Source organism: Euprymna scolopes, chromosome 2, assembly GCF_053919585.1.
Source record: "Euprymna scolopes isolate OS-2025 chromosome 2, ASM5391958v1, whole genome shotgun sequence".
Lineage (NCBI taxonomy): Eukaryota > Metazoa > Mollusca > Cephalopoda > Sepiida > Sepiolidae > Euprymna > Euprymna scolopes.
The window spans coordinates 65,301,300-65,329,102 of NC_136483.1; the positions used below are offsets into that span (position 1 = coordinate 65,301,300).

Below are 27,803 nucleotides of genomic sequence, written 5' to 3' on the forward strand. Positions count from 1 at the left end.
ACACGCATTTTGACTTTTATAGATATATAGATATATATATTTTTAAAATGAATATAAACATACCCGAAATATGTTGGCGGTTCGCGGGAAAATGAAATATGTAGTCTACGAACCTACATGTAAACTATCATTATTTTTATAATTTCACACGTTTCGTTTTAAGAACTGCCCTTTATACAAAAATGTTATAGTTATTTTTAGATGTAAATTTAAGAATGTGTGTTTGCATTCGCGCTATTCCATCATAAATGTGTGATTTAAAGGCATTTTAATCCTTTCATTTAACCTCTGAACATTTTTGAATTGGATACACGAGAATTCAACATATAAATAACAATAAAAATAAGTTGTAGTTATTATAGACTCTCCAAAGGGTGTTTTCGGAAATGGTATGCTTAAATTTATACATTTTGGTCGTAAGTAAAAAATAAAATAAAAGTAGAATAACAAACAGTCAAACAAGGGAATTTTATTGGAATGAATTGAACATATATTTAAGTCATACATGGTTTCGTAGATAAAGAAGGCGACTCGGCCTTTTCTTCAATTGATTCCCTCCTCTCTCTCTCTCTCTCTCTCTCTCTCTCTCTCTCTCTCTCTCTCTCTCTCTCTCTCTCTCGATAACTATGTGAAATATAGACTGATCGTTACCGATGTTTCCGTGAAAGATTACTAGTTTCAAACACTCAGCACTGACTGAAAATATTTTAGATGGACTAGAGAAAATGTGTGCTTAAGAGAATTATAGAGATTTCACATCGTGTCCTACGTTTCACTAGTTAGAACGACCAGATTGTAAATTGACGTTTACTCTCATTTGCATTTAATCTTTTGAGGATGATTAGCGATAAAAGCAAAAGAACCTAGTTTTGCTATTAAGACCAAAAGCAACTCAAAGATAAAAGTTTATCAGTTTGAATGATTATCGGTTGAGAGATGCAGATTCTCATGAGAGGACTAAGAATGATTTCTGCGATGGATTAAATTCGAAAAATTGTGCGCGCGATTAATAACAATAAATCTGTTGATATTCGATTTGAAGGCAGTTATGCTGTAATCTATAGAAGAGTAGTCCGATGATTATATATTTTATGTGCGAAAAACCTTGTGAAGAAGCTCTCTTTGTGAAACTTTGCCAAATGACACGTACACGTAAGAAGATTTTTTTCTTTACTTGTGGTAGAAAAAAAACAAGTTCTTGTTGTGGATGTTTTACAAAATGTAACCAGATATTGGAACGTAGTTGAGAATCTTTCAAAAAGCTCCTTGGCTACGTAATGCATCACCTTCATGAAAGTAGGGATGTATTGATATTAGAATACGCAGGCCGACCATCTATTGTAGATCTCTTAATACAGAAGTACCTTAGGAGAGAATAGAACTAGTAAACTCAAGAAAAGCACAAACTAAAATTATAGAAAGGTACACACTAAAATCCAAGAAAGGTACCAAATTTCAAGAAAGGCACAAACTAAAATTCAGTAAAGGTACATATAAAACTCAAGGAAGGCACAAACTAAAGTTCAAGAAAGGTACAAACTATAATTCAACAAAAGCATAAACTAAAATTCAAGAAAGGCACAAACTAAAACTCAAGAAAGGCACAAACTAAAATTCAATAAAAGCACAAACTAAAATTATAGAAAGGTACAAACTAAAATTCAAGAAAGGCACAAACTAAAATTCAGAAAAGTACAAACTAAAACTCAAAGAAGGCACAGACTAAAGTTCAAGAAAGGTACAAACTATAATTCAACAAAAGCATGAACAAAATTCAAGACAGGCACAAACTAAAACTCAAGAAAAGCATAAACTAAAATTATAGAAAAGCACAAAATAAAACTCAGGAAAGGCACAAAATAAAACTCAAGAAAGGCACAAAATAACATTCAAGAAAGGCACAAACTAACATTCAAGAAAGGCACAAACTAACATTCAAGAAAAGCACAAACTAACATTCAAGAAAAGCACAAACTAACATTCAAGAAAGGTTCAACCTTAAAATCTAGAAAGGCACAGACTAAAATCAAGGAAGGTACAGACTAAAAGTCAAGAAAAGTACAACCTTAAACTATAGAAAGGCCCAAACTAAAATTCAAGAAAGGTACAAACTAAAACTTAAGAAAGGTACAAACTAAAACTCAAAGAAGGCACAAACTAAAGTTCAAAAAAGATACAAACTATGATTCAACAAAAGCACAAACTAAAATTCAGGAAAGGTACACACTGAAATTCAATAAGGTACAAACTAAAACCCAAGAAAGGCACAAAATAAAAATCAAGAAAGGTACAAACTAAAATTCAAGAACGGCACAAAATATAATTCAAGAAAGGTACAATCTTAAATTTTAGAATGGTACAACCTTAAATTCTAGAAAGGTATAAACTAAATTCAAGGAAGGTACAACCTTAAATTCAAAAAAGGTACAAACTAAAGTTCAAGAAAAGTGTAAAGTATAATTCAACAAAAGCAGAAACTAAAATTCAAAAAAGGCACAAAATAAAACTCAAGAAAGGCACAAAATAAAACTCAAGAAAGGCACAAACTAAAATTATGTTTAAAAAACTTGGACTGAGAGAAAATCAGCATTAGCGATTGGCAAGATCACATGCAAGGCAAAACCAAGTTGAAGGAATATAATGAAAGTCTGATAGTTTTCATAGAATCGTCATCAACGTTTACAACGGATGGCATTGAATGATTCTCATCACCTTACCACTTGACGTGTTGTAAACTAAGGTTGGATTTGGATTATAATAATATATACTCGTGTACGTATTTCAAGTAAATTAATCATTGATCCATACAAACAGTGACGACATCATATGTTGATCTATGGATGCAATTAAAAACATTCTTAGATCCATTTTACAATGCAACAACCACATTTCTGGCATTTTGATGTAATACATTTTCAAATCGAGACACGATATATTCTGAGAAAATGTGTGGAAGGCAAGTTCAGACAGAAACGCAATAAATTTGCAACACAAAATTGAATTCACACAAGGAAAAAGAAAAGTAGGAACCAGTTCATGTTTCACTGAAAACTGACACGTCTAGCAATCTATCCGATTATTATTGAAATTTGTAAACACATACACCCATTGCATGAAAATGATTACTAGCGCCGCCTACCCGGCGTTACCCTCATTTTACCCTCACTTTTGCTTCCCGTTCTGTTTGAATAATCCTTTACCTGTATAAGAGTCAAATGTGTGTTAACGTTTTTATTTGTTTTGTTTTGTTTTTACGCTACTAAATTAATTTTTAATAGGATTTAGTAAGTAAAATTCAATCATGGTATTATTTAGTCATTAAATTATTAATTAAACCAACTTGCTATAAAATATAATTAATTTTGTTAGAGCAATGTTGGGTTAATATTTATTTAATGGATATAAGTTGACCCCTACACTATATATCTTTTTTTTATTTTTGTACCTTTTCTCCACGTTAAAAAACGACCCTGGTGTCTAACTCTGTCCCATGGAGAGGCATAGTAAATAGGTGTAATAACTTCTCCCATAATATATTAAGTCTTCAGTGATTTGATATAGTACGTTGCAGTTTGTTCACGAACTTCTTCCTGATGTTTCAGAAATAAACTTACATAACTCTATTAAGTCTGAAGCTGCATTTCCCTGGGTAATTGGAGAAGAATATTTCATTTTGATCAAAAGTGTTCAATAATATCAATTTTTACTTTATTTTACTTGGTCTGTGACTTAAAATTATCGAGATTGAAAATAATAATAAAAATACTAATATGGTGTTCATATTTTGTAATATGGATAATCAATTATTTCCGGGAAACGCTGGGTATATCCGAAAAATGAATGCGTTTTTCGCAAACGGTAATTTTGATGAATTTTTATTGTTGTATTATTGTTATTAATATTTATGTCTGATGTAACGTCTCGACCACAGCATGTGTGAATTATGCGGTACAGCCAAATTTAGAGTATATTCCTAAATTCTCGACCGTCATTTTAAATTTAGAGTAAGCTTTGCATTACTCGTCATTTTATATTTAGAGTAATAACCCGTTTTTCTGACCAGTGGTAATGTAGCCTGGATGTCTTTCAATCCCCCCGATACGTTCAATTAATCTACAGAAACCTGTTGGTCGTATTTATGTAGTCGCAGTGGTGATGTGACAGCCGAGGTTTCAATTTTCCTCTTTTGGTCGTTGTAAACTTCTTCGTCTTCTTAATAAGAATAATAACATCTTGTAAACGTTGTTCATAAAGAAAATCATAAATGCCCTTGGGTTTTATAAAAATCTCTTTAGGGTTTTCTGATATCTTTATAGCATACATGTATACTTATAAAATTTTTCTCACCTCCTTGGAAGAAAGCAGCTACCCAAAACATAACTGCTGTGTGTGTGTGTGTGTGTGTGTGTGTGTGTGTGTGTGTGTGTGTGTGTGTGTGTGTGTTACATTGTACACCTTTATACATGCGATAAAATGTAGATATCCGAGACTCAACAGATTTTAGCACAAGGAACATAAGACAAGTAACAACTCGACTCTCTATTCGATATTTATTTTCGGGTACTTTCCCCGAATAAAACGTGATCGTAATCTCGAACGTTCTCGTCTATCTGTGCACATGTTCTTTTTATATTCTTTTTCTTTTTTCCTACCGTGACTTACTTCACAAACTGCTCAGCATGTACATATGTGCGTCGGCTCTCTCTCTCTCTCTCTCTCTCTCTCTCTCTCTCTCTCTCTATCTCTCTCTCTCTCTCGTCACAAAGAAAAAGATCTCAGCTCATTCGCCCTGGTAAGACACGTTACTCTCACCAGACTTCTAACTGCAAAAGTCCATTCTACGTAAATTTAATCTTCTAGCATTATTTTATAAACCTGCATTTAAATATTATGGGGAAAACAGTTAACCACGTTTTTCTAAACCTATTTTTACGGTTTATATTAATTTTTTTTATTGTTGTATGATTGTTATTGATATTTTATGTCCGAGGAAACGTCTCGACTACAACGTGTGTGAATTATACAGCATAGCCGAATTTAGAATATATTCCCAAATTCTCGATCGTCATTTTATATTTAGAATAAGCCTTGAAGTTAATGAAACATATGTTTTCGTCCTCCTCATCATCAAGGAAATTCCAGATTTGATGTATATGCTCCACTTCAATCAGGAGTGAGGGTAAGACCAAGAAGCTTGTCTGGACATGAAGCGTCCTCAGAAGTAGAGCTGTTTATTCAGATGGGGGGGTCAGAGCGTTGATGGTGGAAAGAGAGAAGTTTGGTTTTAGAGGCATTAAAATTAACAAGCCACCTTTTCCCCCATTGCACCATGTGCTCAAGATGAAACATATGTCTTCGTCCTCCTCATCATTAAGGACATTCCGGAAAACAACGATAAATTATTGCAATTTTCATCCACTTTTGCATTACAAGCGTATGCTATATTTCCGTGGACATCGGCAATATTTCATACCTAATGTGCTTCAACAAGGCATATATTTTTTATTTGTGGGTCAATTTTTAAAAAGAATTACATTGCTGGAAAGAGAATAGAATAAGCATTCCAATGATGTTAATTTATTTTTCTTTTATGGGTTCAATGTTTTTATGCTCCAAGTTAAAAATGAGAAAACGGTAAAAAATTACGACATAAAAAAGGGAAACTGTTTTTTCAATGTTTACATTTCAGACATTACGTTTGGATACACATGTGCGTGGTTAAATTTTATTGGATATGACTGAAATTTTACAGGCTGAATAAACATAAAAGTCCATCTCTACTGGAGTTTGATTTATATTTTTATGACCACAGGAAGCAAAGTTTACGACCGAGCAATGTTGACGAAGAATATTTCAAAATTGATAAGATAAATCGGTATATATCATCCATTTTCATATAGGTAATAGTTTCAGAATTATTTTCATGTATAATATCTAAGTATTTGATAATTATTAATTGTGCGGAAATTTCTTTAAAATGTTACTTTTTATAGAAATTCAAATCCGCTTAACGGGGAAAAACGGCTCAGCGAGTTTCGTTTCTTAAAAATAAAAGAAAACTGTTTATTTCTGCTTTCAAAACAAAAGCAGAAAATCAGTTTCATTTTTTTATTCTGGGTTTGTCAATTAAAAAAAATATTTTTCAAGTTTTTCAAATTTGACTTCCAAACAATACTATTTCGTTGTTTTTAACACTTTTAGTACACATCTAATAAAAGCGTTAAAAAACAACACATGCACTAAGTACATGCGTTTCTGTTATTATTGTATTCATAACTTTTTATTTGTACTTAAGGTAGAATTGTGTTTTTAGAGGTAAAATGTAAATATATAACAAATAAAAGGTATTTGTGCATTTATGCTACCATGCTGAAATAATAACGTTGTTATTTAGAACCCCATTCTTAACATGGGGAAGGAAGGGTGTTTGTCAACTATTCTGTACTTTCACCTAACAATTAAATAAAATATAACGTGAAACTTTAATTTATTTTTAATTCATTGTTAAGACCATTTTTCGAATCTGTAAAACAAACTCGTTTTTTAACTGAGGATATTTAAATAATAATAATAATAATAATAATAATAATAATAATAATAATAATAATAATAGATAGGCAGCTCGATAAAGAATTTCATTGTGATGCATTTTGTAAATTTTTACCTTGTTTTCACCTCAACATTTTTATTTAAAATGACTATCTTTTACGGTTTTCGGGTATGCTGAAAACGAATATCGCATTTAAATTTTCCGCAAATAAGCAGCTTTCCGGATATTAAGCAATGTCATTTCTTATGTTATTGCTGGTGGTCATCTGGGTACGTGCGTTTGCGCATAGTTTCTCGGGGTTACGTTTGCGCGCTCGCGCGTACCAAGATGGCCACCAGTGATAACATAAGAAATGTAATCATTTTAAATGTTAAGGTGGAAACAAGGTAAAAAAAATTACCGTTTTATTTCTTTGCTTTTACATAGTTTAATTTTCAGTAAAACAACAGAATAGAAATGATGAAAATTACCATCAACTGGTGAATATATAAATGTTGCTTATCAGGATTCCTGGTATCCTGGTACTGTGAAAGTTACATCAAGGATTTATGTAGAGTACGATTTATGGTTGCATCTCAGAAAAGAGGGGTATATTTTGGGCCAGATAGAGAGGATTTACAAAATTGAAAATTGGACTGATCCCAAAAATGCATAAGTTCTGGTCGACTATGAGAATGTCCATGTTTTACAGAAATCCAAAATCTATATAAAAAAATTTTCTTTGATTTATTTCTGAGATTAATTTATATCTACTCAATTTTTTTTTTATTTGATGGGAGTAGTAAATACCAGCCATGAATGCTCTTTAGGCATTTAATGGCTACACCCCAGATTAAGCTCTCCTTTGGTGGGGAGGCAGGAAAATGCCTGCTCTCAATGAAGCTTTATTTAAATACCACTATAATAGTTAGTTTTGTTCATGAATAGACACCCACTGTATGATACCATGCGCTAGTTTAAAAAAAAATTTAAATGTGTACATTCATGGATTATAGTAAAGAGATACATCAGATTTGACTGCATACTCAGAAAGAGCACATAATTTTACATAAGAGTGTCAAGTTTCATGAGAATAGCTTAAAAAATAAATAAATGGTGGCGAAATTACCGAATTTCTTGGAATGTTGAGGTCCGTAATTTAGCCCACTTTTTCTAAAGAAAAATGTTCACGGAAAAGCATAAATTTTGGCACTTAAAATTCTCATAACTTTTGAACTGCTGGTGGTATTTGCATAATTCAAACGGTTTTAAGCATCTTTTACATAACTCTTTTCATGCAAGTTGATAAAATAACAAGTATCTAAAAAGAAAAAATCGGGATATCTTTATTATGGAATTTATTAATATACAACCACACTTTCTCATAGATTGTGTAAAATGAAAGAAATGGAAGTCTTGTGTCACATTCTATCGGAATCTGAAATGCATTTGCCATTGCCAGTTAATGTTTGTTCAGCGCAGATCAAAACGATTGGCCAAGTATTGTTCATTATAGTTGATGTGTAAACTTGAAAGGCTATTTTTTACAAAGTGATCATCACTTATCAAGGCCCAGAGATAGCTCGAGGATAAGTGTTAATGTGTCTACCGTAGTTATTGGTACAATAGCATAGTAGTGGAAATTTGGTATAATTAGATTATTTAAGAAAACGGTTCAAGAAGAACTTGTTTATGTTGTACTTGAAGACGACAATGGTGTAGTCAGAATAATTGATCCCTTCATATTGAGCAATCTCGGGCACATACGTTGGGGCTTCTGGTGCATTTCGTCAAGTTGTCGGCAGTACTTCTCCCCCGTAATCGTTTTGCCTGGATTCATGAAGCTATGATGGATGAGACCGGCCGCAGCATACCAAACAGTCGCCATAACCTTTTTTGGGTGCACTTTCAGTTTCGGGAAGTGCTGTGGAGCTTCTCCGGCATCGAACCACTATGCCGAACGTCGCCGGTTGTCGTAGAGGATCCACTTCTCATCACCCGTCACAATCCGCTCGAAAAATAGATAATTTTTCTTGCGCAGAAGGAGCATAGAAGACACCTCAAAACAACGATTTTTATTTTATTATTTTCGTTCAATTCATGCGGCACCCATTTATCCAACTTTTTTTACTTCCCTATTTGCTATAAATGGCGAATGACTGTTGAGTGGTCGACCTCGAGTTCAACAGCAACTTTTCGTGAGGTTTTACGAGGATCGGCTTCGATTAACGCTTTCGAATGTTCGTTATCAACCGCAGTCAGCCGACGGCGACCATCTTCATCTTCGAGACTTTCGTCACTATTGCGAAATTTCTTAAACCATTATTGTGCTACACGTTCGCATCATTGATATCAAGAAAATCGTGTGGATTTGAATTTTGTCCATGCTGTCGAAAAGTCTGCAAAAATTAAATAAAAGGTTGAGAATACGATTTGATAGAGCGAAAAAACGCGCTTCAAAATGATAACATGTCTATATATATATCAATGAATTAATTCCGAAATAATATATAAAAATAATGTGAGAAAACGATATTATTTTTGCACCAACCTTATATATATATCTATATATCTATCTATCTATCTTTATATATATATATATATACACACATATATATATATATATATATATATATATATATATATATAGAGAGAGAGAGAGAGAGAGACAGACAGAGAGAGAGATATTACAGTTTGAGATTTTTTAAAAAAGAAACTATAATTTAAGAAATATTAGAACTTAATTTCAATATTTTAATCTTAATTTAATTTAATTTTTTTTTTCAATTTCAGGTTCAAATGTCTTCGATCCTCAGTGCCAGTTATTATCAATCGGGCCCTTTCCAAATTTTCTTGAATGCTATGAACTTTAAAAATTTACTTAACTTCTTATTACCAACAATGAGTCTTCGATATCCAAGAAATACACGGTAAGTATTTCCAATGATTTGCTCATACACTATTACAACCAATTGGAAAGCGAGTATCAAACTATCAGGTTGTTACAACATAATGATCGCCTGAACCGCTGCACTTTAAAACGTTATTTTAACGCAGAATTTGTAGTTTATGTCTAGTAAAGTTTAACATGTATTATGATTAATGCGTTCTCAATAGTAATGTGTTATTTCAGAGAGAAATTATTTGTAAGCATAAAAGGTCCTTAATAATGGTATGCCAAAACATGACCTTCGCCTTGTTATCTTGCATGAGATCAAATTTGGACACAATGCACCTAAAAAGTGGCCACCATCAATAGAGCGTAGCGAGATTAATCCACAAGTGATAGACCAGTACGACAGTGGTTCGAGAAATTCTGTAGTGGAGATGACAACCTTTAAGATGAATGAAGGTAGAGAAAGACCGTGTAATTTTAGAAAAAGAGCAATTGCAAGCATTTCTTAGCAAAAAGTCTTCCAACACATGTACACAGTTAACAAAGTGCAAATATAACCCACATCATATAGGCTTACTCTTATCTGCTGTGTTTACAAATCTATAATTATCGGTAAGTTAGATTAGAATTAATTTCTGTACATAGAAATATTAAAACATATACAGATACTCACGCACACATAATTATATATATATATATATATATATATATATATATATATAGAGAGAGAGAGAGAGAGAGAGAGAGAGAGAGAGAGAGAGGGAGATCTAAAGAAGCTTTGAATAAAAAAAAATACAAAAATAAAAAATGCAGTTTAGCTTCCCGGAAGGAAAAAAGAATATATTAACTTTAACCTATCGCAGACTAAGCACCTACATGAATGAAAAAAAGGCCTTAACTAAAATTGTTAAATAGAAAATAGACTTAGCACTTGCATAACCCTATTTCGCAAAAGTTTTCAATTTGAAAACAGAATTTAACTACATAAGGATGAAGAGAGAAAAACTTAACTAAAATTTTGTAAATAGAAAACGGGGATCATCAGCTTCTTACCATGTAGCTGTTTCGGAGATTTAAACGCACACACACACACACACACACACTATATATATATATATATATATATATATATATATATATATATATATATATATATATATATATATATATATATATATATAAAGTGAAAATTTGGAATTAAATTCAATAGTTTTCTTTTTTAAATTACGACAAATTTATTATTCGACAGAGAATACAAAAATTTAAAGTTTTTTCCTTAATCCATGGATTCTCCATAACTGGTTTATATCATTAGAGGAAATTTTCATAGCATTTTAATGTTTTAAATTTTGCTATTTAGAACAATAATTGAAAAACTAAAAAGCTTATATGAAAAGTCTAAAAGAAGCCAAGATAAAAAAAAAACAATATTCCATGGTGTAGCTAGGTTCAATGCAGAAATATAAGCGCGCAATCGTAAAATCCAACGTAATAAAGAAAGGTATAATCCAAATGGAGAATTTTTAATGTTCAAATGTATATGAGGCAATCTATAAAACGTGATAAGGTAAAATCCATTGCAGGCAATAATATTCCAACCGCGGACTAAATAAAATAAATAGCAAAATTTATGACTACCTATAAACATTATTTTGTTAAAAACATTTCCTCTAATGAGATATGCCATTTATTGAAAGTTCATGGATTAAGGAAAAAACTTTAAATATTTCGTAATTTTTTGTCAAATTTACTGAATTTAATTCCAAATTTTCACTTATAATATTGCTCTATTTCATATATAGTTTTTTTTATCCTATTTAGATTGTTTTATAGATATTATACTAATATTTATATGAATTTTTATTTTACAGTATTATACAAAGTGTAATCTGAAAATTTTCAAAATTTCAGTTATATATATGTGTGTGTATGTGTGTGTGTGTGTGTGTGTGTGTGCGCGTGTATGTTGCTGTAACTAATTTGTAATTATTTAATTCAATAAAATTGTGTATCCAAAGGATTATGCTTTACTTTTTCCATATCTGGTGTAATTTCAGAAACACTGAGATTCCCACGTTGTAACCCCAGGCTGGCTCTAAGAGAAGAATTAATAGAAAAGTTCCACAGTCGTAGTGAATCATACTTCTTTTATTTCTCAGAACCTTGCACTGTTGTCGGTGTGTGAATTTAACGAACAACTATAAAGAGAACAAAAATACAAAGTTAATGGACTGACAAACGTAGCTCAAAACTATGCATAGAGGTGTGTTTGGACTCAGCTTGTCAGCAGATTAACTGCCGTAGTTCGAAATAAAAAAAAAACACTTTGAATTTACGTATCGTTCAGTGGAACAGAAATATTTCTGAACAACGAGTCATCACAACCTACTCAGAAAGTTACACCTAAAATCAAAATTCTCTCACCGGTAGTTTTTAATGGCCAGTAATCAATAATCAAGTCGAAACACTGGTTTTCGTCTGATCACCGAAGTTAAGTAACGTTGAGTCTGGGTAGTGCTAGATGGGTGACCATTTGAGAATTCTAGGCGCTGTATGTGCTCTCCACTTATCTCGATATTGTTTCCAGTCGTCCTGAACCTTCACTTGCCACTGCTATTTAACAATGCTTATTCAAGAGAGGTACAGTTCGAGATTGTACAACTCTTGCCACAAAAATGGCACGCGCAGGCACCCTTACAGTGGGTATCCATAGTCTGTTAAGACTGAAGGAAACTTTCAAAGTTGGCAAAATTATTAAAGGGTCGGCATTAAAATCTTGCGTATTATACTAGAATATATACTGAGACTTATTACCTTTTAAAACATCAAATATTAGGTTATAAGACATATTCTTTTTTATTTTTATCATGTGCGTTTATCCTAATATTTTTTTATTCTAGAGTTTTCGATTTGAGTCATATATATATATATATATATATATATATATATATATATATATATATATATATATATATATATATATATATATATAATTATTTCATTCAATTTAGATCGCCAAAATTACATTTTGTCACAACAATAGAACTACTGCTTTGATCAACGTATTAATCTCATTCGATAATCCATACCTCCTCGAAGCAAGTCTTTAAATGAATGAAAACCGAGCAACTTTTATTTTATAAGTTCAAGAAATCTATTCTTGGCCATTAAAACACGTGTCTAAGTCACTAGAAAAGAATGAGGGGTTAGCAGCAAAAACAACCTTTAAGTTGTGGCAGCAGTAATTGTAATTAGGTCAGACGTCTTAATGAAAGTAGAGAGGGGGTTAAAAGGTTAAAGGAGAAGAAAAGAAAGGAAAGAAATGATTAGCAATTCAGACCTCTGCTGCTATAGCAGCAACTTCATAGATTCTAGAGCAGCGAATATGTATAGATTTATTTTATCAATCTATAATAATACTTGCTGAAAAAGAAACAGAGTTTCAATCAAAATTTTAATAAAATATAAAGACCTAATTTTAATATAAATACAATATACTATTAGAAATTTTAATATGAATATAATATATTATTGGAAATATAATATACTATTAGAAATTTTTAATTTTAATATAAATATATATATTATTAGAAAATGACGACCCAAGACTACAAAATAAAAAACTCGAGAGTAAATTTGTATGAAGCAGTATATTCTTATTTCCCTTCTTTTTTTTTTTTTTTTACAAGATAGTCACCACTTATCAAGGCCCGAAGCCATGCAGGGATAAGGGTTATTGTAAGTACAGTACGTTAGTGTGGAGATTTAATAAAGTGTCTACTTAAGGGGGAGGGTTCATCAGGAATTTGTTTACGTTGGACTTGAAGACATCCAAGTTGTAGTCAGGTAAGAAGCAGGCAGACGGAACAGAGTTCCACAGGCGTGCAGATCTAAGAAAGAAGCTTTGTTCATGGAATCTACGTTTTGATTTAGGCAAAGATAAAGAGTGGGGAAAGTTTTTGACAGTGGATTCAGCTAGACATGTGTTTTTCCTAAAAGATAGGCGAGGGGGGACCAGAGATTGGTGTTCAGACGAGCATCTGCCATGGAAATAACGATAAAAGAAAGATAGGCTTGCAACGTCTCTTCTGTAGGAGAGAGGTTGCAGGGAAGAGAAAAGGGCCACTAAGCCACGAAGTTTATTTTGTACTCTGTCAAGGCAGGATAGGCTGTTTTTAGCAGCTCCTGTCCAGATATGGCAGCAGTATTCCATCCTTGGATGTACTTGGCTTTTATATAGATAGAGAATTGCATCAGAAGTGAGATATCTTCTGGAGCAGTAGAAGGATCCTACCATCTTTCCAGCGACCTTAGCAACAGACTTGATGTACATGTTCCATTTCAGATCAGGAGTGAATGTCAAGCCCAGAAGCTTGTCAAAACATGGGGCTTCTCCTAGACGAGAGCCATCCATTTCAATTGATGCCAGATGGGGATCAGAGCGTTGATGATGTAAAGATAGGAGTTTGGTTTTAGATGCATTAAAGGTAACCAGCCACCTCTTCCCCTACTGAACCACGCGCTCGAGATCAGAGGAGAGAGAATCAGAGAGAGCTTTGTCATTTACAGCATTTGATGTGTTGCCGTAGATAGTCGTGTCATCAGCATAGATGTCAACGAATGATTTTAGTATGTTTTTAGGGAGATCATTGATGTAGATCAGGAAGAGAGTTGGGCTCAGGATGGAGCCTTGTGGGAATCCAGCATTAATACTGTGGGCCTCTGATTTTTGTCCATCGACCACTACTCTTATGAGCCTATCAGAGAAAAATGATTTGATGATAGAGAGAGCATTTCCAGTTATACCGTAGCTGGAAATCTTGTGAAGTGGGCCTTCATGCCATACCTTGTCGAAGGCCTTTGATATGTCAACAGCAATTGCCTTAGAAAGGAAGCCTTTGTCAAGAGATTCACTAATCCTATGAGATATAACTGTTAGCACATCTGCGGTAGATCTTGCAGAACGGAAACCATATTGCATACCACGCGCTCGAGATCAGAGGAGAGAGAATCAGAGAGAACTTTGTCATTTCCAGCCTTTGATGCGTTGCCGTAGATGGTCGTGTCATCAGCATAGATGTCAACGAATGATTTAAGTATGTGTTTAGGGAGGTCATTGATGTAGATCAGGAAGCGAGTTGGGCCCAGGAATTACCCCTGAGGGAATCCAGCATTAATACTGCAGGCCTCCGATTTTTGTCCCTCTACTACTCTTATGAGCCTATCAGAGAGAAATGATTTAATGATTGAGAAAACATTTCCAGTTATACCGTAGCTGGAAATCTTGTGAAGTAGACCCTTATGCCATACCTTGTCGAAGGCCTTTGATATGTCAACAGCAATTGCCCTAGAAAGGAAGCCTTTGTCAAGAGATTCACTAATCCTGTGGGATATAACTGTTAGCACATCTGCGGTAGATCTTGCAGAATGGAAACCATATTGTGTGTCACTAAGAAGGTTATTCCTGCTGAGGTGGTTGACTATTTCTCTATTTAATATGGATTCCAGCAACTTACTCATGACACACAGGAGACTTATTGGTCTGTACTGAGAGGCTTATCACCTGAATTCTTAAATACAGGGCAAACTGATGAGGTCTTCCAGGGAGTCGGAAAGCACTTCTCCTTAAGGCAGCGCTTAAATAGTTTCGTAAGTATGGGAGCAACTTCTGGTTGAAGCTTTTTTAACACTATAATTGGGATGCCATCAGGGCCAGTTGCTTTACTGGAATCAAGGTTCTTTATTAGCTTGGCGACCTCATGCACAGGTATTTGTATGTTACCTAGCGTGTTCTGTGCTATAGGAGGAAATATGGGGAGTTGATGGCCTTCGCTGCATAAGGTAGAATTAGCTGCAAAGTTCTTTGCAAATAGTTTGGCCTTGTCTGACGCTGACGAGATGACCTCTAGTCCATTGATAATGGTTGGGATAGAACGTACACTTCTGTTCAGGATCCTATTTGTTATTTGCCAAAACTGGTGGGATCCAAGCCGCTGATCAGCTACTTTGGATTTAACAGACTGGGCATATAGCTCTCTTGCATTTTTTATTACTCTTTTACAGTGGTTGCTGGCGTTCCTGAAAGCAGCTTTAGTCTCAGTGGATCTATTACGTTGGTAGCTATGGAAAAAGTGATTTCTGTGCGCGATGGCAGCAGCACATTCTGGGGAGAACCATGGCTGGCTGTTAGGTTTTTGTTGGAATTTTTTTGATTGTATGAATCGGTCTATGCCTACAATTAACCATTTGGTCAGGTCTGATATTATAGAGTACACATCCTTTTTAAACATGGAATGCTGAGGTAGATCAGATATAAATGTACGGAAGCTTTAACAGTCAGCCATGGAGTGTCGGTATACAGTACAGTGGAGGGGTACGTCTGGGGACTTATTACATTTCATTTTTATTTTAACTGATACGACGGAATGGTCGGAGGATCCTAGAGGAGAAAGAACGGAACATGAACATAGCTCAGGGGAAGCTGAGAGAAAAAGGTCTAGGAGGCTTGCATATTGACCTGTAGTATCAGGCACACGGGTGGGCTTGCGAACAATCTGAGTGAGGTCATAAGCAATGGCAAAATCATGACAGAACCTCCCCTCATCGTCCGTCTTATTTGAGTGGATCAGCCATTTCACATTATGGACGTTGAAGTCACCACAGACGTGGATGTTAGTCGAGGGATGTGCAGACAGGATGTGGTCTATTTTCTCAGATATGCTCTTAAAGATAGTAATTCCGCTGTTATGGGGCCGATAGAAGGCAAATATAAATGCTGTGGTGTAAGCAAGTGCAATCCGGAAGCACATATAAGGTAAATTAGGATCTTCTCTAGAGATATCCCTGCCACATGGGAAGCCACCTTTAATGTAGGCACATATTCCATGCCCATGACGATTTTAGGGGTCAGATTTGGATGTTACGTTAGAGTATCCGTTAATTATGAACTCATCTAGGGAAGTGGTTGGCCCTATTCCCGTTTCGCTTAGAAAGAATATGTCCGGTTTCGTCTCCTGTAATTGGCTTTCAACCTCTGGAAGGTTGGAACGTAAACCCCTGGTGTTGGAGAAGGAGACATGGTAGTAGGGGTCTACATTGGAGGATAGGGTTTTAGGTTTATTCGAGATTTATTTTTAGACTAGCGTGGGTGCCCGGCGTTTCCCGGGTGTTTGGAGGTGTGTGTTGAGCAAAATAAATGTGATAGTAGGCAGGCAGGCTCAAACCCGCACCGTGAAGGGGAAAAGAAAGTCAAAATAATCCTGACATCTTTGCTGTTGCGTCCATCGCAAAACCGGAACTGGTGAAGTTTTAAATTAAGGCTAATCAATCGAAAAGTGTGGATGCCTTTCAAAAATCTCGGCGAAAAAAAACGCTCCCTCTCTCTGTAGAAAAGTGCCCAGTTGAGGTTGGAGGAATTAATGTTTTTAGCCAATTTTTCGATATTTGTCGTCCGAAAGGTCGAGCTTTAGAATCTGTCGCCCCTGTCTAAAGTTTTACGCAGACATACAAACATACATACATACATTTAAACGGACAGGTGAAATTTATATTATAGAAGGTATCATTCTAATATTGTCATTGGTTTCCTCTATTCTTCGTAGAACCAAATACTTACAGCAGAAACCAAGTAAAAGTTACTAACATCTATAAATAAATCAATTTAGTTCTCCATCGTCACCTGAACTCAAATGAACATGCATAGTGTTAGTCATGCGTGGATTTTCTACTAGTACGACTTGAGTTTGTTCATCAAGCATAAGATTTAAATGGCATTTTAATTATTCTATCAAGCGTAAGTTTGAAACAGCACTTCGTTTGTTTGTCATGTGTGATATGAAACTACATTTTCGTGTTTTTCACGCATTAGTTTGAAAGAGAATTTTCGTTTGTCTGTCATCCGTAAGTTTGAAATATATTTTCGTTTCTCACATTTCACATGTACGGTTGAAATTCTCCTTTGTCTGTTACGTGTAAGTGTTATATAAAATTTTATTTGTCTGTCACATGTAAATTTTAAATAGAACTTTGTCTGTCACGCGTTAATCAAAAATAGCCATTTCGCCATATTTTCTGATAAAAACGACGCATCTTAACTCCCTTCGTTCTCTCTCTCTCTCGCTCTCTCTCTCTCTCTCTTTCTCTCTCTCTCTCTCTCTCTCTCTATCTATCTATCTATCTCGCCCATATAAACATGGTTATCGTATCACAGTTATATGTTGAAACACTATCGGTCTATTAATAACAAAATGTAAATTATTAATAAGACCATTGCCACAATTTAACACGTATATATTACCTCCTTGTTATCTGTTACTACATGTTAATTACTGGATTTTTTACAAAACAAAGTCATGTAGACTGCATTAATGTATCTCAGTTTCTTTCTGTTTATTGTTTAGTTCATTTTTTTTTTCAAGGAATTTAACGTTACATTTAATACGTATGATATTTCTGTTTATAATAAATAAGAATTTTGGATTAATTAAAATATAATATTTGTGCGCATTTTACGACTGAGAACTAACAAGAATTCACACGATATATAGGTATTTAACGATTACTTAATTATTCTGTTCACGTTGTATTTTTTCTTTAGTAAAACTTCTTTCTGTATTTAATACTTGTTGCAGGTTTTATTCTTTGTTAAAACTGACACTGTGGTTACGATAGTTATAATATGATAAGCAGCTAAAAAAATGGGCTCCGAAAGTTTACTGGGGAGGGGAGGGCTCCGCTTGTTAAAAAATGGGAAGCTGGGTGGATAATGGACAATGTTGGGCACTATAAAATTTCAGTGTCACTCACTATCAAAAACTTGGAATATTGAAACGTATTCCAATTCGTGATTGACAATTTTCTTCTAACTGCATCATCAATGGACCTGAGGTAATCTCGTCAGCATCAGACAAAGTCAAACTCTTTGCCAAGAACTTTGGTGCTAATTCTACACTATGCCATCAGGGCCGTCAACCCCCTGTATTTCCTCTTGTGTCTGAAAACACGCTATGCGACATACAAATATCTTATCAAAAACCTTAATTCCAGTGAAACAACTAGCCCTTACGGCATTCGAATTATAGTGCTGAAAAAAGGTTCACCCAGAACTAGTGGCCATACTTACAAAGGTCTTACAAAGCTTACGAGGTCTTACAAAGCTGTTTAAGCGTTGTCTTAGGAGGAATTGCTTCCCAACACTCTGGAAAATCTCATCAGTATGTCCCGTATTTAAAAATTCAGGTGATCGCTAATCTTCCTCTCAATACAGAACAATCAGTCTCCTGTGCGTCATGAGTAAGTTGCTGGAATCTATGTTAAATAGAGAATTAGTCAACCACCTTAGCAAAAATAACCTCTTCAATGACATAAAATATAGTTTCCGTTCTGCTAGATCTACAGCAGATGTGCTAACAGATATATCTCAAAGGATTAACGAATCTCTCGATGGAGGCCGCCTTTCTAGGGTAATTGCTCGACATATCAAAGGCCTTTGATAGGGTATGGCATAAAGGTCTACTTCACAAAATCTCTAGCTATGGTATAGCTGGAACTGTCTTTTTCATTATTAAATCATTTCTCATGACAGATTCATAAGAGAAGTAGTTGATGGGCAGAAATTAGAAGCTAACAGTATTAAAGCAGGATTTCCTCAAGGCCAATCCTGGGCCCAACTCTCTTCCTGGTCTATATCAATGATCTCATATATCACATCCTAAGATCATCCGTAGACATTTATACAGACGACACTATTATCCATGGCAACACTTCAAAGGCCGCAAACGACCAAGTTCTCTCTGAGTCTCTCCCCTCTGAATTTGAGCACGTGATGCAATGTGGAAAGAGGTGGCTGGTTAATTTTCATGCATCTTAAATCAAGCTTCTATCTTTACATCCAGAACGCTATGATGTCCGTCTGGTACCAATTGAAATGAATGTCTCGTCTTGGGGAGGCACCAGATTTTGACAAGCTTCTGAGTCTAACCTTTACTTCTGATCAGAGATAGAACACGTACATCAAATTCGTTGCCAAGGCAGCCGGAACAATGGTGGGATCTTTCTACCGCTCAAGTACATATCTCACTGCTGATGCAATTCTCTACCTGTATAAGAGCCAAGTACGTCCAAGGATGAAGTACTGTTGCCACATCTGGGCAGGAGCTGCTTATCCTTTCTTGACAGAGTTCAAAATAGACTTCGTAGCCTAGTGGGGAATGCTTTTTTCTCTTCCCTGCAACCTCTTTCCCACAGAAGAGATGTTGCGAGCCTGTCTCTACTTTATTGTTATTTTCATGGCAAGTGCTCGTCTGAGCTCCAATCTGAAACCACTATCAATAATTTCCCCCACTCTTTATCTGTGCCTAAACCTAAACGTAGATTCCATGAAAAAAGCTTCCTTCTTAGAATTGTACGGCTGTGGAACTCTGTTCCGTTTTCCCGCTTTCAAACTGACTACAATATGGTCGTCTTCAAGTCTAATGTAAACAAGTTCTTGATGAACCTTACCCGTAACAACATGATTTTCCGTCATTTATTCTCATTTCCACGGTTAGGTGTTTTTCAGGGATTCACAACGCGTTCTCTCGTTAGTCCTTACATCGTTTCTTAGTAGCTCAGTCGAATGCTTCAACAAAGTCAACCTCGTCTCGTCGACGGCTCCTTCGTTCTCTCTTATTCTTACTTGCATCTCTAGTCTAGATATCAAAACCTACTCTTTCTTTGTTACCAGGCCAATTCGATTGTTTATTGTTTATAAAATTGGATTCCTAAATATCTCTGTAATATTTTTTCATAAACATCCCTAAATCGAAGTTAAAATTCTTGTTAGATTTTTAATATAAATATTTAGGCTAAACATTCCTGTCTTTTAGAACATTCTCTTCGCATATCTTTTTCTACATAACAAACAATAATAATAATCGTTCAGACCTTTGGCATTGTCCGCCATAACATAACACATATACTATACTATGATCATGGCCAAAAGGCTCAACGTAACACTGAAAAACGTTTATTTTTCTTAGTGAAACAGTCGAGACGATCGACGGCCACTCATGAAAAGAAACAGAAAGCGCATAAAGACCAGCACGTTTAAACACGAGCATGTATCTGCAAAAAGTTATTTTGTTATTAAAAATGTTACGGTCACAACAAAACATAATACACTACCCTATCTCCCAAAAAGAAAATAATGCCTGGGAGAATGGTATCACGGCAATAGAACAAATATTACGCTACTCCGTTACCAGAAAATACTATAATACTTAAGAAGAATTACATCTTATTTACAGATATGAATTACTTCAATATAGTTTAAAAGAGAACTCCCCTACTATTTCAATTTATACTGCACTACCTCCCTATACTATTTAATACTGAATACATTGTACAATAGTCTTTAATAGTTTACTTTTGCCTTCAGACAAACAGAGATACGTAATCTTTACTATTAATATATTTTAAGATATTAAATCCTTTTTAAAATTATGACTAAATTTAGCATTGAATTAACTGACAGACTAAATAAAAAAAAAACACCAAACCTGTTTATGTGATATTTTGTTGTATGTGTAGGTGTTATTCATCGCAGCATTAATTCGCTCAAATTCACCTATTTATTATTTTAAAAAAAAGGCCATTGTGAGGCATATCTTAAAATTGTTTATATGAAGCGTAAAATGACTGATATTGTAGTTTGTTCTCGGTAAGAAAAAAAGAAGTCATAAAGGTAAACTTATTTCTTACATTGTTTCATGTATTTAGTAGCTTTAAGTTCAAAATACTTAAAAGAAATCTGAATAATGTTGCTTGTGGTAGTGCGTGAAAATAAAGACGACACACCTGACGTTATGAGCATCAACCAATTTTAGTTTTGGAAAAGTTAAGCTTCCAAAATCTGGAAACGACCGTCTAGAATGAGACAAAAAAAACTAAATATTTTCAAGATGTCAGTGGAAATCATTCTATCTTATAGATTAAGCTCTTATACATTGAATGTTATTCGATCTAAGAAACGATGGATTTTTCACCCCAATACGTGTCGTTTAAGATATATAGAGCCTTGTGCCTAATTTTGTTGTTTGGAAATTTTTTGTTTGTACCTTTGTATGTTCAATTTTTTCTATAACAATAAAATATATAAATAAGATATATCATGGCGAGAACATGTCACAAACAAACTGATTCTGAATTATTTTAGATGAGGTTTGAGGATTTGAAGCATTTGGATTATTCGAACTACTTTTCTCAACTTTCCTTCCAACCTTCTGCAAATGTATCGTGCCAAACTCGAGAATATTTCTGTCAAACTCGGTAATCTGAACAGAATTTCGAAAGGAACCCCTTATTTATTTCGAACAAAACCCTTTGTTTTATTCGACAGAAAGTTCCATAAGTTCGACAAGATACACCTGAAGTAGGCTGAAGATTATATCGGCCGCAATGTTGTGTTAATAGTAAGAGCAGTAATAAGAATAATTCAAATAATACCAAACAAAATGTTGCATGGTTATCTTATATTCATATCTGTTGTTCTTAAACACCATTTTTGGTGCTAAGTGGGCGTATCCCACCACAACGAACTTGGTGATCTCCAGAGATCAAGCGACCAGCTTATATTACTACTCATTTAGCAAAGAAAACTGAAATTTTGGTATTGGAGCATCTTACCGTGATAAGTGGATGAGCAACATGGCGTACGAACTTCGTGAATGTTTTATCCTAAATTAATGGATCACTTGAGTCAAGTAGAAGGTTAAGTTTTTATTTGAAGATCTCACAGTGATCAAATTTTGTAATTTTGGGGAATAAAATCATTTTGTGTATTTCATTTATGATTAAAAATACATTGGTAAGTAAGAAAAATACATTGGTAATAATGTGCTTCCAAGGAAAAAAAAAAGCTTTCAGACGTTAAAAGTGTAGCATGATCAGAAACTTTTAAACAAGTGGCCAACGCGTTGACCTCAAGACTCAAACTTCTTAACTTCGGTCACCACTCATATGAAAGTCTAAGCGAACATAAATGCATCGTATTTAATGACAAAAATTCAAAGATTCAGTTCTATACAGAACTTGGATGGTAGCACTTAGGCTGCCATGAATATCTTCAAATCAACTTGAATGATATTACTTGACAAATATTTGATATAATCAGATTTGTCCTAACATTTCCCGCACTCTGCCAAGCTCCAGCCCCTCTCGCATCGCCGCACTGTTACATTACTGTACTTGCTTTACAGGTACTTCCACAGAGTATGATCTAATAAATTTATTTCTCTTGTACCTCCTCGAAAAGCCTTTATTTAATTCGACAGAAAGATCCATGAGTTTTAAATGATACACTGGAAGAAGTTCGGAGGTTAGATTGGCCGAAACGTCGTGCTAATAACACCCAAAAGGAGAACAGTAGTCCAAATAACCCAAATATAAAAAAGGTCGCACGGTTATTTTGCGGAGGGTCTCATAGTAGCATCAAGATATTTAAGGAAGGTCACCGGCTTTTCGAAATTGAAGAATCTTGTCGTAGTAAATGGGTGAGCATCATGACGTACGAACTTCATCAATTGGGAGATGACTCAAGTCAAAAGGAATATGAAGCTTTCGATGCATTTATGTTGGCTTGAGCTTTTATATGAGTGGTGAGTGAAGGTCAGAGGTTTGAATCTCAAGGTCGACGCGCAGGCCGCTCTTTTAAAAGCTTTGTGCTACGCACGATGACATTGCAATATTTTCTTTCTTTTTATATTTTTTGAAGTGACGTGCTCTATGCCGATCGACTTTTTGCATTGTATTAAAATTTCTGCATGTTGGTAGTCAGTGAAGCGGTTCAAAGTCCAGCAGTCTAAGGGAAGAAACTATTTTAAAAATAAAGCTTTCCGGTATCTATGGACCTCTAGGCTGGATTTTCCACCTGTCAAGTTTGAATTCACATCGAGGAGAAACCAGTGCTACGAGTGTCTGAGTACGTTCCATTAAAGTACTTGTAAACAGACACGGGAATTCAACATTGCGGTAATGGGGCAGTTGTTGGAGCTCGTTTGATAACATTAGACATATTAGATTGGAAATTCTTTTTAATCGGATCTAACACAAACAGAGAGAGAGAGAGAGAGAGAGAGAGAGAGAGAGAGAGAGAGACTAGTGTGCCAGCCCATATGCAACAATAATATTCCATGAATGGGTGAATGGTGGCGGCATTAAACAGAATACTGGCAGGTATGAATAGTTTTCTAACATGGTAGAGAGAGCCCACCTTCTTTATACCTTTGCAATGTCTTCAATGTATTTGTTCCAATTCATGTTTCCTGTGAATGTTAAGCAGAAGTATTTGAACGGAAACCTGGTGTTATTACCTTAATCATATTTCATTTACGGGTCATACCGAGCGGTTGATATCACCCCCCTCAAATTAAAAGAGAAGGGAAAAAACACTAAAAAGTAAACACAAAAAACTACTTTTAACCTAAAAGATTAAAAAAGAACATTACTCTTTTTTGAAAAAAAAATTATTATTCTTTGCATTAAATGACTTTAAAAACAAAAAGATTATTTTTATATACAAATAACCAATAACCGATCACAAAAAAAAAACAAATTTAAATAATACACTTAAGAAAAAATTTAAACAAATTTTTCTTTAACAAATTTTGGCAAAAATTTTTAAAAACAATATTCTTAAAATTAAGCTTCTTTTTCGATCACGATTTTTTCGGAAGTTTCCGTTGAAACTTGAAATTGTTAGTATTTAAATTGTATGGCTGCCTATTCAGAATTTGTGCCAAAATGTTTAGTGATTTCATAGTAAATTGATTGTTGTCTGATATTATCTTTGTGGTTATTTAATCTGACTCTAAAAGATATGTTTCTGCTCTTTTGCCAACTAGTACAAAAGAGGCCACGATGTTACGACTATCACAAATAAGGTGCGGTGATTTTATTTGAATGTTAGTGTTTGAGAATGTGAAGTGGAGGACCTAACATGAAATGTTCTAGGTTTATTACCCTGTGCGTTGGTGTGTGTGTGTGTATTTGTGTGTGTGTGTTTTAATGTGGCAAGTATATGTAATAATTAGATGGGGGGGTTACATTTATAGATGACTTTAAAGTTAGAATTAATTATAATTTTAATGAAAGAATTTTAAACCAACCGGTTAAAATATGAACAAGTTTGTACATATGTTGGCTAGGATTGAACCCCACAGGAATGTGTTTACCCCTGGCTTTCTATCATGACCGATATATATGTAAACGAATCCATGTTTGAACCAATTTCTACAATTCTTACTTCAGTACTAATATAGAACTAGCAGAGAGATCCGACGTTCCCCAAGACTGAATGAGGATAAACGAATTTTCCACACTTCTAATACTTTTATTGTAGTCGAAATCGGTTAAATCGACTATTTTTCAACCGAATCTATTGATTACCTGCTCTAGTCGTGGATCTACGTTGATACACCGGGAGAAAGCTATACATACATTCCCGTAGTGATTTAGTCCACGATACATTGTATTCTACATTGCACTGCAGAGAACCTACTGTTGATTTCATAAAAATCTTATATAATGGCTTGAATTAAAGTGTAAAATGTAATAGCAAAGTATCATGAATCAATTGTGATCTAAACAAACATTCATTTCGAACACACCCCTTTTTTATCAAAAGAATCTACTTTTTATACGATATATAATATATATATTATTATTTTATACGATGGGCCATTCTGCTTGTGCTGTGATAAAACTTTTCAAATACGCTTGTCATGTTAGGCTGTATAGGGGTATTAATTTGGGTTAAAATCAGACTGCCCCTTCTTTAATTCGATTTTTTCGATTATCGATTTTTAATACTTATCAGAGGCATTCCAATCCAAAGCTTATCTAAGGACACTCCCAGACACATAAAGTATATTTGTATGAATTTTTTTTTAAAAGATCAGCAAAGCCGTGAACATAGACAAAATGCCATCAAAATATAGAGATAAAGATATGGACCGTGCTAAAGCAACGTTATTATTTAGAAACTCATTCTTAACATGGGGAGGGTGCGTTTTGTAACTATTGTACATTTTTATCTAGCAATATAAAAAATACCGTCAAAATTAAATTTAACTTGAAAATCCCGTCTAAAACAGCACGGTTCGTATTCTGCACAACTACTCTTAGTTTATACTCAGGTTTTTAAAAAATCCAATTTTACAAGTTATAGAAATTTTACGCTAATATTTTCTCAAATATTAATCAAGTACATAACGCATTGCAATTTACCAATATTTATCTGGAACAGTTTTCTAGAGAAAGAACATAAATATAAACAAATGGTTCGCTATAGTGATAGCACCATTCCGATATTTTTCCCCAATTCCGATAAAAGTACCGATTCTGTTTTAATTCCCGATTCTTACACAATTACCGATTCAAATTCTAAAATCACCTAACCTCCTAAACAGTTGGGTTGAGGTAGCTAACGTTCTTCCGAATTTTCTGTTTGGCGCTACTGGAAGCGGTGACAAGGCCAATCAGTTCCTTCGCTTTTATTATGTATTAGCGGGGGTACCCGGTGTTGCCCGAGTGTTTGGAGGTGTGTATGTGTTAAGAGGGGGGGGTGTAAAGTAAAGAATAAGCGAAGTAATAACCCTGTTTAAATATCCCCCCCCAAAAAAAACAGTGAAAAAATGTCAAACCGGTTTAAAAAAGAAATCGGAAAAACAAAAAGCAAAAATAAGGGTAAAAAATGATAAACGTGTTCGGAAAAACAAAAACAAAAAACAGCGCTAAAAGCGAAAAAAATGGCATAAATAACCCTTTGATTCAGTGAAGTCCATGGTGCGTTTCACCCATTCCATTCCAATTTGTTTAAGCAATTAAAAACGAAATAAAACGGAAATTATGTTTTCAATGTTAATTTTATATAAAAAAAAGAAATGGAAAGAATCTTTTTTTTTTTTAGTGTAAAAATGTTGGGAAACAAATGGTAATCAAGCAACGTAAAAGTAAGCGTGGGATAAGAATTAATGTTTGTGGGAATGTCGCTATCGATTAATTCCGTGATGCGTTTCACCCAATAGGAAGCATAGAACGGAAACGTACGATGAAATTTCATTCCAGGTTTTTTAAGTAACTACAAAGTACAGAAAAACGAAACCGGTGTTCCTTCGTAACTGTCCCTTGTGAACGATCCCGCAACGGTGTAAGTGGTGACGGGGTAAGCGGAATTGATTAGAGAGAAAAGATTTTACTACTTCCATTGATTTTAACCGATTTTAGCAGTGAACTCTCATCAGAAAAAATATAGGAATCTACGATTATCGAGCAAGTGAAGAGGTAATATGCCTAACACACCTCAGATATTGTGCTGCAGTTTGCGCATATTACATTTGCATGAAATGTCTTGATTTTTAATCCTATTAAGGTCAAAATCAGAGGGGGGAAAATGAGTTCATTTTATATATATATATATATATATATATATATATATATATATATATATATATAGGGATAGGGATGAGATACGTTTTTATTATGATGTTTGAAAATTAATTTTGGTTTCAATATTTTCTGTTTGTTAATTTTATTTCAATAATTTTATTTTTATACGTTCATAAACATATATTTATTATCGATTACATTACACCTACTGCCAATCTCCAGGTATGTCATCAGTGCTGAAAGCCAAGTCGGTGGAAGTTTCGGTTTCCGCGATTGGTGGTCCGACAGAATGCTGTTAGCATTCGGCCCATACTGTGCATACTTTTTTTCTATAGAGAAACACGGTTTAGTTTATTGACTACTTCGGTCCATTTAGTGTTATTAGTCGGAAGCGATCCTGTTAAACGTCGAGGTTCAACTCAGTGAAAAAAAATTGTTAGCATGACGGCGCAACGAATTGGTTTATTCATAAAGTTTTTTTTTTTACCCCTCCCCCCATTTATAATCGTTTACCTATAATACCATCTATTTGGAAAAAAAAAAACATTTTCTGGCTGTAATTACCACAGCAAATATTTAGCGAGTAATAAAACATACAAATAAAATACTAAAATTTGTGTGTGATGTTAATAATTTTCAGGTAAATTATTTAGGTAAAATGTATATATACATATAAAACGTGTCAATTGTAAAGAATATATATATGTGTGTGTGTGTGAGAGAGAGAGTATATATATATATATAAGAACATGTAACTTGTAAATATATATATATATATATATATATAAGACCGTGTAACGTGTGTATATGTGTGTGTGTGTGTGTGTGTAAGAAGGTGTAACTAGTAAATATATATATATGTATATATATATATATATGTATATATATGTATATATACATATATATATAGAGAGAGAGAGAGAGAGAGACAGAGACAGACAGACAGCAGACAGA

General features: G+C 34.2%; 1 protein-coding gene across 1 annotated transcript in view; it reads left to right on the top strand.

Moving 5' to 3' along the window:
- The window catches only part of LOC145291776 (N-acetyllactosaminide beta-1,6-N-acetylglucosaminyl-transferase-like), a 128,806-nt gene that overhangs the window by 18,233 nt on the left and 82,770 nt on the right, over positions 1–27,803 (top strand). Inside the window, exon 2 of the mRNA XM_080137717.1 lies at positions 9,323–9,459. Within this exon, the coding sequence (XP_079993843.1) occupies positions 9,329–9,459 (131 nt within the window). The 5' untranslated portion in view covers positions 9,323–9,328. The remainder of the gene's footprint in view (positions 1–9,322; positions 9,460–27,803) is intronic.